The 14,644-nt window shown below is 43.1% G+C and overlaps 1 protein-coding gene across 1 annotated transcript in view; it reads right to left on the bottom strand.

The window, feature by feature from the left end:
• Positions 1 to 1,927, bottom strand: part of LOC143788173 (cytochrome P450 2D14-like) — a 388,662-nt gene extending 386,735 nt beyond the window's left edge. The window contains exon 1 of the mRNA XM_077277600.1: positions 1,680 to 1,927. Within this exon, the coding sequence (XP_077133715.1) occupies positions 1,680 to 1,874 (195 nt within the window). The 5' untranslated portion in view covers positions 1,875 to 1,927. The remainder of the gene's footprint in view (positions 1 to 1,679) is intronic.
• Between the last annotated feature and the right edge of the window lie 12,717 nt (positions 1,928 to 14,644).

Consider the following 14,644-nt stretch of genomic DNA (forward strand, 5'->3'; position numbering starts at 1 on the left):
CCATAGAGTATCAAATCTTCTTGGATACACTTCGTTGCTATAAAACCCTCAAAAAACTTGTTCAAAATTTCTCAGTATTATTTTCCTCAGCCATAGGGTATTATGGCTTCTTGGGTACATTTTGCTGCTATAAAAGCCTCAAAAACTTGCTTTAAATTTATCAGTATCATATTGATCACTGATAGGGTATTACATCTTCTTGGGTCCATTTCATTCATCTTTATACAGGAAAAATGTTTCTTACCATTTTTTGTGCTGTAAAATTAAATTTCTCGTGGGTTTGGAATGTTTTATTGTCACTCCTTAAAGGGGAGGAAAAGTGTGACACTATTGTTCTCAGCAGTGATCTTGGAGTCAAAGATGCTTCCGAGGTGCTGACAGGGGTCTTCCCCATGCTGTTCTCCTTTCGTTTAGCACTTTTCTCATCCATTCCATCATTTTCATTACCCCCAGACCTCTTTTAGCGTCTGCGGGAAAAAAAGCTTGGCTTTTCCTTTGACTCCCATTATTCTTGTTGCTCAAAATGAGCATGTGAATATTAGGAATTGCTTGGTTCGAGCAACGAGCACTTGAGCCTTTTAGTGCTCGCTGATCTCTAGTAACCTGCTGCTGCAATGTGATTTTCTATTATTTTCCGAGATTTTTTTCATGAAGCTGGAGGGGCTTGGAAAGAATATTATAATGATCATTTTACAGTTCATAATAATTTCTGATATCTGTATTCGAAACTCTAGACATATTACATTTATAATCTTTATGGTTTTCCAATCTGTTCGTAATAAGGTTGGGGCTATAATGTGACTTTCACTGTGACAAAAGTAGTGCTACCAAACATTGTTATGTGTAGCTGCTAGATCATAGCACATTACAACTCAACATGGTCACATTTCGACCCCTAGCATATCGCAAGTTTGACAAGTAAGTTGTAAAATTCCAATGGGGTTGAATATTTTTCAACCTGCCCTTTCACTTGTCATACGTTGTGATGTTGCAGATACACAATTATTTTTGCTACTGCTACCAGAGTCATCACCAAATTAGCCATGTAGCCTTAGCCCTAAGTTGTCTTTGATTTTTGTAAGAATAAATAAGGTTGGCAGCCATGGTCACTTTGGAGGACACTAGGAATTGTTAGACGGGGCAGTCTGCAGTTATTTATTTCAGGACAGATGTGTCCACTTAGAATTTTAGCGAGGACTCACATTTTTTATGAAAGACATTCAATCCATTATTTCGACATCTCCGCAAAACGTGACGGAGGCTCAACTTTTTAGGATTTGCAGATATAGAATGCAACTATTTTTTTCGCCTTGTTGTGAATTTGATCGCTCATAGCTGATCTAGTTTTTTTCCCAGTGAACTTCCAAATAGGGTTCCAGAAACAACACATGAGTAAGTAAAATTCCAAATACAGGCACTCCAGGCTTAGCAGATCATCCAAACTCCAACATTATAGAAAAAACACCCCATTCACTTGATTAAATGTTCAATAATAACACACACAATGAGATTTTTCAGGCATGGATACAACTAATTTGATGTACTGAGCCTGCAGTCCCAGTACTAAGAATTTCATTTAAATTTGTATTTTAGGCACAAGTAGTCTTTTTGTCATTGTATACTATTGTATTGAAGTTTGAAGGATACACGTATCTGTTTAGTAGTACCATATGCTGTACCTGATTAAATGTTGCTGTAGGATTTCTGTAGTCTACTTGCAGAATGTTACCAAGAAATGGAAGACCTCTTGGACCTGGAGGAAAGAGTGATCCATTCTTCCTGCTCTTCATAAAGTCCAAGATGAAAAGGCAAACAATGAATGTTGCACCCAGTAAATATCCATTGGAAATAAAAAAGTAGATAAACTCCGCCATCCCTTCTCGGTGCTACGTCTACTCGATCTTACTACTAGCTCACAGATCTTGCTGTACAGTTGTATAAATCACTTCTCCATATGAAATCAGACTAGAATCTATAAAACCTGTATTAAGCAATAAGCAGCTTTGTTTAGATAATACATCAAAGTTATTACAGGGCTTGGAGGTTTTTAAATGGACGCTCCAGGGCAGGGAAGGAACATTCTAGGGTGATTTTCACTCTGGAAAATTGGCTAATGCTTCATCTATTTCTAAACTCTCAAAGGTAAATTATGGTCATGGCACATACCAAAGTATATGCTCTGCCAATAGCAGCACTACATAGTGCAAGCACTAACAAGCCCTATGCATGCAGACCATGTAATAATCTAATAATCTCTGCAGGTGAAAGAGCAAGAAAGTGACTTGTCATCCCATCATTTATTAGCACAAAGCATTGTACACATGTAGGGGATGACCGGGGTGTAGTCGTAGCTGAGCATACCGGGTCTGGCAGACCCTAGTCTCCCATCAAAACCACAAAAAGAGGACATGAGAATCCTCCAAAAATCTATAAAAAACACCGAAAAAATGGCAGAGACGCTTACCTGCCCAAGCCTCAAAACCAATGCACTAACAGGGCGCAGTGGACCCATTTAAAGATGGCGGATACACAGGTGCAGTAATACCGATAAGACAGCCAGCCTACAATCGGGATTGGCCATTTGGAAACCAGTGCACAAAAAATACAATCTGTATGTGGCAAAGCTCACACAGAAAATGCAGACAGCCTATTAATGACACCCTAAGATAAGGCGGGCTGCATAGCACCAACTAAAATGCATCCCATGTGAACAAAGGCCACAGTTTACAGAGCCATCTGAGCCCAACTGCACCCTGAAAAGATAAAAAGTGCAAAAAACACATAGTAATATATGTGAGGTATTAGTTGATATTCTGGCCAAAATACGGAAGCTCACAACCCAAGATACGGTTCCTCACGCTTGTAAGGCTGGCGTCACACTGGCGAGTTTTACGAATGTATGAGCGCAGAAAATACACCCGTAAAATACGCATAACACACGGCCAAAGGATTCTCTATGGCCCAGCTCCTATCAGCCGTATTTTACGGATCCGTATTATACGGTCTTCTACGGCCGTACAAAATCGCAGCATGCTGTGTTTGTCATCGTATTGCGCAAAAAAATCACCAATGAAAGTCTATGGGGGCGAGAAAAATACAGATTACACATGGACCAGCAGTGTGACTTCCGAGAAATACGCAGCGGTGTTCTATAGAAAAGCCGGTAATTCAATTGCAGGCTTTTCGTTTCTCCTTCACAAACCTGACATGATATGAGACATGATTTACATACAGTAAACCATCTCATATCCCTTTTTTTTTGCATATTCCACACTACTAATGTTATTAGTGTGTATGTGCAAATTTTGGGCGCTGTAGCTTGTAAAATAAAGGGTTAAATCGCGGAAAAAAATTGGCGTGGGCTCCCGTGCAATTTTCTCCGCCAGAGTGGTAAAGCCAGTGATTGAGGGCAGATATTAATAGCCTAGAGAGGGTCCATGGTTATTGCCCCCCCCGGCTACAAACATCTGCCCCCAGCCACCCCTGAAAAGGCACATCTGGAAGATGCGCCTATTCTGGCACTTGGCCACTCTCTTCCCTGTTATGATCCTAGTGGCTTAGGATCACAAATCTAACCAGCTAAGTAGAAAATAATAGGACGAGCTCTGGGGATGTGGTAACTGGACTAACCGCAAACCTGATCCTAACCGCACACACTATAGGCAGCCGTGGAACGTTTCCTGAAATCCTAGACGTCTCTTCACGGCCTGAGAAACTGACTACCCCTAAAGAGAAAGTAAAGACCTCACTTGCCTCAGAGAAATTCCCCAGAGATATAGATGCCCCCCACAAATAATAACGGTGAGTTAAGAGGAAAAGACAAACGCAGAGATGAAACAGGTTAAGCAAATGAGGCCCGCTAACGCTAGATAGCAGAAAATAGCAAGGGATCTGTGCGGTCAGTAAAAAACCCTATGCAAAAATATCCACGCAGAGAATGCGAGAACCCCCACACCAACTAACGATGTGGGGGGAGCAACTCAGCACCCCAGAGCACCAGCAAGCAGGGAAATCACATATTAGCAAGCTGGACAAAAACTCATCATATACTAGGAAACATCTTGAACACAGATGAGCAAAAATAAGCAAACAGAACTTAGCTTCTCTTGGAGAGACTGATAACGGATGTAGACAGGAGCAATCAGAATAGCACTGAATACAACGGCAACAGGCAAGGAATGAAGGACCAGGATGACGAGACAGCTGATCCTGCCAGAAACCTGCAAAATAACAAAAAGAGCCACCAGGAGGAGCCCAAAGAGAGAACTCACACAGTACCACTCATGACCACAGGAGGGAGCCCGGAAACAGAGTTCACAACACTTCCCACTCCCGTGTAGCGGTGGGATATGGGGTAATGAAGGGTTAATGTCACCTTGCTATTGTAAGGTGACATTAAGCCAGATTAATAATGGAGAGGCGTCAATTATGACACCTATCCATTATTAATCCAATAGTACGAAATGGTTAATAAAACACATACACATTATTACAAAGTCCTTTAATGAAATAAAGACACAGGGTGTTGTAATATTTTATTATTCTCTTAATCCAGCTGAAGACCCTCGTTCTGTAAAAAAGTAAAAATAAAAAATCAACAATATCTCATACCTTCCGATGATCAGTCACGTCCCACGAAGTAAATCCATCTGAAGGGGTTAAATCATTTTACAGCCAGGAGCTGTGCTAAAGCACTGCTTGTGGTTGTAAAACCCCCAGGAATGAATGGAGTGCTGGGGAATGACCTGTAGTTACCTTAAGTTGCGGTGAGGCACCCTCTGCTGGATGTCCTCATATGAACTCAAGTGTGGGAACTTTTACCAGGCTCCAGTACATGAGGACATCCAGCAGAGGGTGCCTCACCGCAACTCAAGGTAACTACAGGTCATTCCCCTGCACTCCATTCATTCCCGGATGTTTTACAACCACGAGCAGTGCTTTAGCACAGCTCCTGGCTGTAAAATGATTTAACCCCTTCAGATGGATTTACTTCGTGGGACGTGACTGATCATATCATCGGAAGGTATGAGATATTGTTGATTTTTTATTTTTACTTTTTTACAGAACGAGGGTCTTCAGCTGGATTAAGAGAATAATAAAATATTACAACACCCTGTGTCTTTATTTCATTAAAGGACTTTGTAATAATGTGTGTGTGTTTTATTAACCATTTCGTACTATTGGATTAATAATGGATAGGTGTTGTGAACTCTGTTTTTGGGCTCCCTCTTGTGGTCACAAGTGATACTGTGTGAGTGCTGTCTTTGGGCTCCCTCTGGTGGCTCTTTGTGTCATTCTGCAGGTCTGAGGCTGGATCAGCTGTCTCGTTATCTGTTAGCTGGTTTCCTATTTAGCTCACCTGGACTATCAGTTGTTGCCTGCTGTCGATGTATTCAGTGCTATTTTGATCTCTCCTGAATTCCTTCGTTATCAGTCTCACCAAGAGAAGCTAAGTTTCTGTTTGGTTATTTTTTGCTCATCAGTGTTCAATATGTTTCTTGGTTATTTATTTGTCCTTGTCCAGCTTGCTAATATGTGATTTTGCTTGCTGGTAGCTCTAGGGGGCTGAGTTTCTCCCCTCACACCGTTAGTTGCTGTGGGGGTTCTTGAGCTCTCAGTGTGGATATTTTGTATAGGGTTTTTTACTGACCGCACAGTTCCCTGTCTGTCTTCTGCTATCTAGTATTAGTGGGCCTCATTTGCTGAATCTGTTTTCATTTCTACGTTTGTATTTTCCCCTTACCTCACCGTTATTATTTGTTGGGGGCTTCCTATATCTTTGGGGTCATTTCTCTGAGGCAAGTGAGGTCTTACTTTCTCTATAGGGGTAGCAAGTTTCTCAGGCTGCGTCGAGATGTCCAGGAATTTAGGTACGTTCACCGGCTACCTTTAGTGTGTTTGGTTAGGATCAGGTTGCGGTCAGTCCAGTTACCACCTCCCTAGAGCTTGTTCTATGTTCAGTAACTTAGCTAGTCCATTCTGTGATCCTCAACCACTAAGGATCATAACAGTACAGCAGGCCAAAAAGTGTTTAATGCATCGCAGAAGTGGGATAAGAGAAGTCCTGAGTACAATTTTTTTTTTCCTCTCCCTTTGTTGCAGTCTGTCCAGCTTCTCTCATCCCCTTAATCTCTGGGTGGCTTTGAGTTCAGCTGCAGACATGGATATTCAGAGCCTGACTTCTAGTGTGGATCATCTTGCTGCAAGGGTGCAAAGCATTCAGGATTTTGTTGTTCACAGTCCTATGTCTGAGCCAAAAGTACCTATTCCTGAGTTGTTTTCTGGAGATAGATCTAGGTTTCTGAATTTTAAGAATAATTGTAAATTATTTCTTTCTTTGAGACCTCGTTCCTCTGGTGATTCCGCTCAGCAAGTTAGAATTGTTATCTCCCTGTTACGTGGCGACCCTCAAGATTGGGCTTTCTCCCTGGCGCCAGGAGATCCTGCATTGCTGAATGTGGATGCGTTTTTTCTGGTGCTTGGTTTGCTTTATGAGGAACCTAATCTTGAGAACCAAGCAGAAAAGGCCTTGCTGGCTCTCTCTCAGGGCCAGGATGAAGCTGAGGTATATTGTCAAAAATTTCAGAAATGGTCGGTGTTTACTCAATGGAATGAGTGTGCCCTGGCTGCAAATTTCAGAGAAGGTCTTTCTGAAGCCATTAAGAATGTTATGGTGGGGTTCCCCACGCCTGCAAGTCTGAATGACTCAATGGCTTTGGCCATTCAGATTGATCGGCGTTTGCGGGAGCGCAAATCTGCGCACCATCTGGCGGGGTTTTCTGAACAGAGACCTGAGTCTATGCAATGTGACCGAATTCTGACCAGAATTGAGCGGCAAAATCTTAGACGTCAAAATGGGTTGTGCTTTTACTGTGGTGATTCAACTCATGTTATCTCAGCATGCTCTAAGCGCTTAAAAAAAATCGCTAAAACTGTCACCGTTGGTACTATACAGCCTAAATTCATTTTTTATGTTACTTTAATTTGTTCTCTGTCATCCTACTCGGTTATGGCTTTTGTGGATTCAGGTGCTGCCCTGAACCTGATGGATTTGTCGTTTGCCAGGCGCTGTGTTTTGTCCTGGAGCCTTTAGAATTCCCTATTCCACTGAGGGGAATTGATGCTACACCATTGGCTGAGAATAAGCCTCAGTATTGGACTCAAGTGACCATGTGCATGACTCCTGTACATCAGGAGGTGATTCGCTTTCTTGTGCTGCATAATTTGCATAATGTTGTCGTTTTGGGTCTGCCATGGTTGCAGGCCCATAATCCAGTACTGGATTGGAAAGCTATGTCTGTTTCAAGTTGGGGTTGCCAGGGAATTCATGGCGATGCTCCTTTGGTGTCTATTGCTTCTTCCACTCCTTCTGAGGTCCCTGAGTTTTTGTCGGTCTACCAGGATGTATTTGATGAACCCAGATCCGGTGCCCTGCCTCCTCACAGGGATTGTGATTGTGCTATAAATTTGATTCCTGGTAGTAAGTTCCCTAAGGGACGACTTTTTAATTTGTCTGTACCAGAACATGCCGCGATGCGGAGTTATATAAAGGAGTCTTTAGAGAAGGGACATATTCGCCTGTCCTCCTCCCCTCTTGGTGCAGGATTCTTTTTTGTGGCCAAAAAGGATGGTTCTCTGAGACCTTGTATTGATTATCGTCTTCTAAATAAAATCACGGTTAAATTTCAGTATCCTTTGCCATTATTATCTGATCTGTTTGCTCGGATTAAGGGGTCCAGTTGGTTCACCAAGATAGATCTTCGTGGTGCGTATAACCTTGTGCGTATTAAGCAGGGGGATGAATGGAAAACAGCATTTAATACGCCCGAAGGCCATTTTGAGTACTTGGTGATGCCTTTTGGACTCTCTAATGCTCCTTCTGTGTTCCAGTCCTTCATGCATGACATCTTCCGAGAATATCTGGATACATTTATGATTGTGTATCTGGATGACATTTTGGTCATTTCTGAGGACTGGGAGTCCCATGTGAAGCAGGTCAGGATGGTATTTCAGGTCCTACGTGCCAATGCCTTATTTGTGAAGGGCTCAAAATGTCTCTTCGGAGTACAGAAGGTTTCCTTTTTGGGTTTTATTTTTTCTCCTTCTACTATTGAGATGGACCCAGTCAAGGTCCAGGCTGTTCATGACTGGACTCAGCCTACATCTGTTAAGAGTCTTCAGAAGTTCTTAGGTTTTGCTAATTTTTACCGTCGCTTCATTGCTAATTTTTCTGGTGTGGTTAAACCCTTGACGGATTTGACCAAGAAGGGTTCTGATGTGACTAATTGGTCTCCTGCGGCCGTGGAGGCCTTTCGGGAGCTGAAGCGCCGGTTTTCTTCGGCTCCAATTTTGTGTCAGCCTGATGTCTTTCTTCCTTTTCAGGTCGAGGTTGATGCTTCTGAGATTGGAGCAGGGGCTGTTTTGTCGCAGAGAAGCTCTGATTGCTCTGTGATGAAGCCTTGTGCTTTCTTTTCGAGAAAGTTTTCGCCTGCCGAGCGGAATTATGATGTTGGTAATCGGGAGTTGTTGGCTATGAAGTGGGCATTTGAGGAGCGGCGACATTGGCTCGAGGGAGCTAAGCATCGTGTGGTGGTCTTGACTGATCACAAAAATCTGATTTATCTCGAGTCTGCCAAGCGGCTGAATCCTAGACAGGCTCGTTGGTCGTTGTTTTTCTCCCGTTTCGATTTCGTGGTCTCGTACCTGCCTGGTTCGAAGAACGTGAAGGCTGATGCTCTTTCTAGGAGTTTTGTGCCTGACTCTCTGGGAGTTTCAGAGCCGGCTGGTATCCTCAGAGAGGGAGTGATTTTGTCTGCCATTTCCCCAGATTTGCGACGAGTGCTGCAGAAATTTCAGGCGGATAGACCTGACCGTTGCCCACCAGAGAGACTGTTTGTCCCAGATAGATGGACCAGCAAAGTTATTTCCGAGGTTCATTCTTCGGTGTTGGCAGGCCATCCTGGGATTTTTGGTACCAGAGATTTGGTGGCTAGGTCCTTCTGGTGGCCTTCCTTGTCGCGGGATGTGCGTTCCTTTGTGCAGTCCTGTGGGATTTGTGCTCGGGCTAAGCCTTGCTGTTCTCGTGCCAGCGGTTTGCTTTTGCCTTTGCCTGTCCCGAAGAGGCCTTGGACGCACATTTCCATGGATTTTATTTTGGATCTTCCAGTCTCTCAGAGAATGTCTGTCATCTGGATGGTGTGTGATCGTTTTTCCAAAATGGTCCATTTGGTGCCCTTGCCTAAGTTGCCTTCCTCCTCCGATTTGGTTCCTCTATTTTTTCAGAATGTGGTCCGCTTGCACGGCATCCCTGAAAATATTGTGTCTGACAGAGGATCCCAGTTCGTGTCCAGATTTTGGCGGATCTTTTGTGCTAAGATGGGCATTGATTTGTCTTTTTCGTCGGCCTTCCATCCTCAGACGAATGGCCAAACCGAGCGAACTAATCAGACCTTGGAAACTTATTTGAGATGTTTTGTTTCTGCTGATCAGGATGATTGGGTGACTTTTTTGCCATTGGCCGAGTTTGCCCTTAATAATCGGGCTAGTTCTGTTACTTTGGTTTCGCCTTTTTTCTGCAATTCTGGTTTTCATCCTCGTTTTTCTTCGGGTCAGGTTGAGCCTTCTGACTGTCCTGGGGTGGATTCTGTGGTGGATAGGTTGCAGCAGATTTGGAACCATGTGGTGGACAATTTGAAGTTGTCACAGGAGAAGGCTCAGCGCTTTGCCAACCGCCGTCGCGGTGTGGGTCCCCGACTTCATGTTGGGGATTTGGTATGGCTGTCTTCTCGGTATGTTCCTATGAAGGTCTCTTCTCCTAAATTCAAGCCTCGCTTCATCGGTCCTTATAAGATTTTGGAAATCCTTAACCCGGTGTCATTTCGTCTGGACCTCCCAGCGTCGTTTGCCATTCATAACGTGTTCCATAGGTCTTTGTTGCGGAGGTATGTGGTGCCTGTGGTTCCTTCTGTTGAGCCCCCTGCCCCGGTGCTGGTTGAGGGCGAATTGGAGTACGTGGTGGAGAAGATCTTGGATTCTCGTATTTCTAGATGGAGGCTTCAGTATTTGGTTAAGTGGAAGGCCTATGGTCAGGAGGATAATTCCTGGGTTGTCGCCTCTGATGTTCATGCGGCCGATTTGGTTCATGCCTTCCATGTGGCTCATCCTGATCGCCCTGGGGGGTTTGATGAGGGTTCGGTGACCCCTCCTCAAGGGGGGGGTACTGTTGTGAACTCTGTTTTTGGGCTCCCTCCTGTGGTCATGAGTGGTACTGTGTGAGTTCTCTCTTTGGGCTCCCTCTGGTGGCTCTTTGTGTCATTCTGCAGGTCTGAGGCTGGATCAGCTGTCTCGTTATCTGTTAGCTGGTTTCCTATTTAGCTCACCTGGACTATCAGTTGTTGCCTGCTGTCGATGTATTTAGTGCTATTTTGATCTCTCCTGAATTCCTTCGTTATCAGTCTCGCCAAGAGAAGCTAAGTTTCTGTTTGGTTATTTTTTGCTGATCAGTGTTCAATATGTTTCTTGGTTATTTATTTGTCCTTGTCCAGCTTGCTAATATGTGATTTTGCTTGCTGGTAGCTCTAGGGGGCTGAGTTTCTCCCCTCACACCGTTAGTTGGTGTGGGGGTTCTTGAACTCTCAGCGCGGATATTTTGTATAGGGTTTTTTACTGACCGCACAGTTCCCTGTCTGTCTTCTGCTATCTAGTATTAGTGGGCCTCATTTGCTGAATCTGTTTTCATTTCTACGTTTGTATTTTCCCCTTACCTCACCGTTATTATTTGTTGGGGGCTTCCTATATCTTTGGGGTCATTTCTCTGAGGCAAGTGAGGTGTAGGGGTAGCAAGTTTCTCAGGCTGCGTCGAGACATCCAGGAATTTAGGTACGTTCACCGGCTACCTTTAGTGTGTTTGGTTAGGATCAGGTTGCGGTCAGTCCAGTTACCACCTCCCCAGAGCTTGTTCTATGTTCAGTAACTTAGCTAGTCCATTCTGTGATCCTCAGCCACTAAGGATCATAACAGATAGGTGTCATAATTGACGCCTCTCCATTATTAATCTGGCTTAATGTCACCTTACAATAGCAAGGTGACATTAACCCTTCATTACCCCATATCCCACCGATACACGGGAGTGGGAAGAGAGTGGCCAAGTGCCAGAATAGGCGCATCTTCCAGATGTGCCTTTTCAGGGGTGGCTGGGGGCAGATGTTTGTAGCCAGGGGGGGCCAATAACCATGGACCCTCTCTAGGCTATTAATATCTGCCCTCAATCACTGGCTTTACCACTCTGGCGGAGAAAATTGCACGGGAGCCCACGCCAATTTTTTCCGCGATTTAACCCTTTATTTTACAAGCTACAGCGCCCAAATTTTTCACATACACACTACTAACATTAGTAGTGTGAAATATGCAAAAAAAAAGGGATATGAGATGGTTTACTGTATGTAAACCATGTCTCATATCCTGTCGGGTTTGTGAAGGAGAAATGAAAAGCCGGCAATTGAATTACCGGCTTTTCACATATCTTGCGCTGAATTAAATATAAATACAGTATATATATATGTGTGTCTCAATGATATATATATATGTATATATATATACTAGACTGTGGCCCGATTCTAATGTATCGGGTATTTTAGAATATGCATGTCCCCGTAGTATATGGACAATGATGATTCCAGAATTCGCGGCAGACTGTGCCCGTCGCTGATTGGTCGAGGCAACCTTTATGACATCATCGTCGCCATGGCAACCATTATGACATCTATGTCGATACTGTGCCCGTTGCTGATTGGTCGAGGCCTGGCGGCCTCGACCAATCAGAGATGCGTGATTTCCATTATGACATCATCGTCGCCATGCTGTGCCCGTCGCTGATTGGTCGAGGCCTGGTGGCCTCGACCAATCAGAGACGCGGGATTTCCAGGACAGACAGACAGACAGAAAAACCCTTAGACAATTATATATATAGATATATATATATATATATAGATATACTGTATATATGTTTTTACGAACATTTGAGCACATAAATCCATTAGATGTCGGTTTTGCAAGCCTGCCAGAAAATATCGCAGTACGGATGCCATACGGATTACATACGGAGGATGCCATGCGCAAAATATGCTGCAACACTCTGCCTACGGATGATATACGGATCACTATTTTGGGAACATTTCTCCATATTACGGCCGTAAAAAATGGACCGTATTTACATACACTGAGTGTGACGCCGGCCTAAGTCCTACTCTAACATCAAAACCACAAAAAGAGGACATGAGAATCCTCCAAAAATCTATAAAAAACACCAAAAAAAGGCAGAGACGTTTACCTGCCCAGGCCTCAAAACAAATTGTTGGAATAAGTTTAAATGCAACAACTCCATTCCTGTTGTAGTCTGCATTGAATGTCTATGAGTGTTCATTTGTCAGCTATGCTGTGATTGTTAAAGTTTGTATAAAAAAAAAAAAAAAAGGTCACAGGACACTCACTGATTGCATCATTCTGCTGCTGTTTCCTTCACAGAGAGACATGTGTTACATGGACTAGATTATATCGGTAGTTACTGTCAAAGCTTTCTTATTTTGTTCCAGTTCAAGCTGCATATATTAAACACAGTTTGCCTTACGTTGGATTCTGCTGCTTATATGAAGTAACACGCGCTGCTGTGGTAATACTCCGGCTAACAGGTTATGGGCCCAGCCACCGGAAAGTAAATGGTAAAAAGCCCAGTCACCGGAATAAGCAGCGAGCCAAGCGCAGACAGCACAGAGGAACCCCCGGAATACAAGGACACCGGAACGCAAAGGTACCGCAGTGTACAGAGCACCGGACAGCGCAGCTTAAAGGGCCAGTAACAAACAAAAAAAAGAGGTACAAGAGACAAGAATGTCTACAGAAAGGAATGCAGTGAAGTACACAGTGCCAAGTCTCACAAATCACAATTACAGCTCCTGGAAATTCAAGGTAAAGATGTTACTTATAAGAGAGGGTACATGGAAATGTATTGAACAGCCTGTGCCTGACCCAGTACCGGGTGATTGGCTAGAGACTGATCAGAAAGCACAAAGCACTATTTCCCTCAGCATAGATGATAACCAGATTGTACATGTATGGAAATGTGATACTGCAAAGAAAATGTGGGAAGAATTACAGAAAGTGCATGAAAGGTCAAATCTCAGCAATAAGCTATATCTTATGAGAAAGCTGTATCAGTCTAAATTAAGTGATGGCCAGCATATGCAGGACTATATCAGAAACACCCTAGAGATTGTGGAGCGCCTAAGGGGTATTGGTGAAGAAATTAAAGATTTTCATGTTGCTGCATTACTATTAAGTGGTCTTCCAGAAAGTTATGACACGCTTGTGACTGCATTAGATGCCAGACCAGATGATGAACTCACACTAGAATATGTGAAAGGGAAACTTGCAGATGAATACAAGAGAAAGTCAGAGACTATTAGCAATAATATATGCAAAGCAGAAACAGCATTAAAGACACAGTACTTTTCTAAAGCTCAGAGTCATTTAAAGGAAACTCGTGAATGTTTTGTCTGTAAAAAGCCTGGTCACCTTAAAGCAGACTGCAGAGTGTGGAAAGCAAGAATGAATCAGTTTAAAAAGCAGGACAGTCATCAAAAGGTTAAAACAGCTGTAAAGAAGGAAGATGCATGTATTGCGACTGCATTTGGGGTCAGCACAAGCCCATATGCAAACCATGTTTGGTGTATTGACTCTGGAGCGACTGCTCACATGACACGTGATAAGGATTTCTTCATTAATCTAGATGAAAGCAAGTCTGAAAAGGTAATTTTAGCTAATGGTCACTATATGACATCAGAAGGAATAGGAGATGGTTATTTCCATTGTCAAGTTCAATCCTCAGCACAAGTCAGAAAAATCCCAGTTAAAGACGTGCTGTATGTTCCCAAACTTGAAAGTAACCTTTTATCTGTAAAGAAGCTTGCACAACAAGGAAATATAGTTACATTTAAGGATGACAGATGCATCATTTCAAAGAAGGGTCATACCCTTGCCGAAGGAAAAATCAAAGATGAACTTTATCAGCTGAAATGCAATGAAACTGTTTACAGTGCTAGACAAGATTTTCATAAGGACTGTATTCATGTGTGGCACAGACGCCTAGGCCACAGAGATCCAGAAGCAGTAAAGAAACTAGCTCAACTTGCAAATGGTATTGCAATCAACCAGTGTAATCAAACAATGAAGTGCACAAGTTGCCTAAAAGGGAAAATGTCCAGAAAATCGTTTCCTAAAGTAAGCACTACTAAATCTGCACAGATACTGGATTTGATACATACAGATGTGTGTGGTCCAATGAGTGTTCTTACTCCCAGCAAGAAGAGATATTTTCTCACATTCATTGATGATTATTCCAGATATACTGTTACTTACCTACTTCAAAGTAAAGATGAAGTTCCACAGAAACTTGAAGAATATCTTGCTGCAGTTCTTAACAAATTTGGAAGAATACCAAAGGTACTGCGAGCAGATAATGGAACTGAATATACAAGTGGTAAAGTGCAAACCATCCTGAAAAAGAATGGAATCGTGTTCCAGACAACCGTTCCATACAACCCAGAGCAGAATGGCACAGCAGAGAGAAAGAACCGAACTCTTTGTGAAA

Source organism: Ranitomeya variabilis, chromosome 8 (genome assembly GCF_051348905.1).
Source record: "Ranitomeya variabilis isolate aRanVar5 chromosome 8, aRanVar5.hap1, whole genome shotgun sequence".
In the NCBI taxonomy this organism is placed as follows: Eukaryota; Metazoa; Chordata; class Amphibia; order Anura; family Dendrobatidae; genus Ranitomeya; species Ranitomeya variabilis.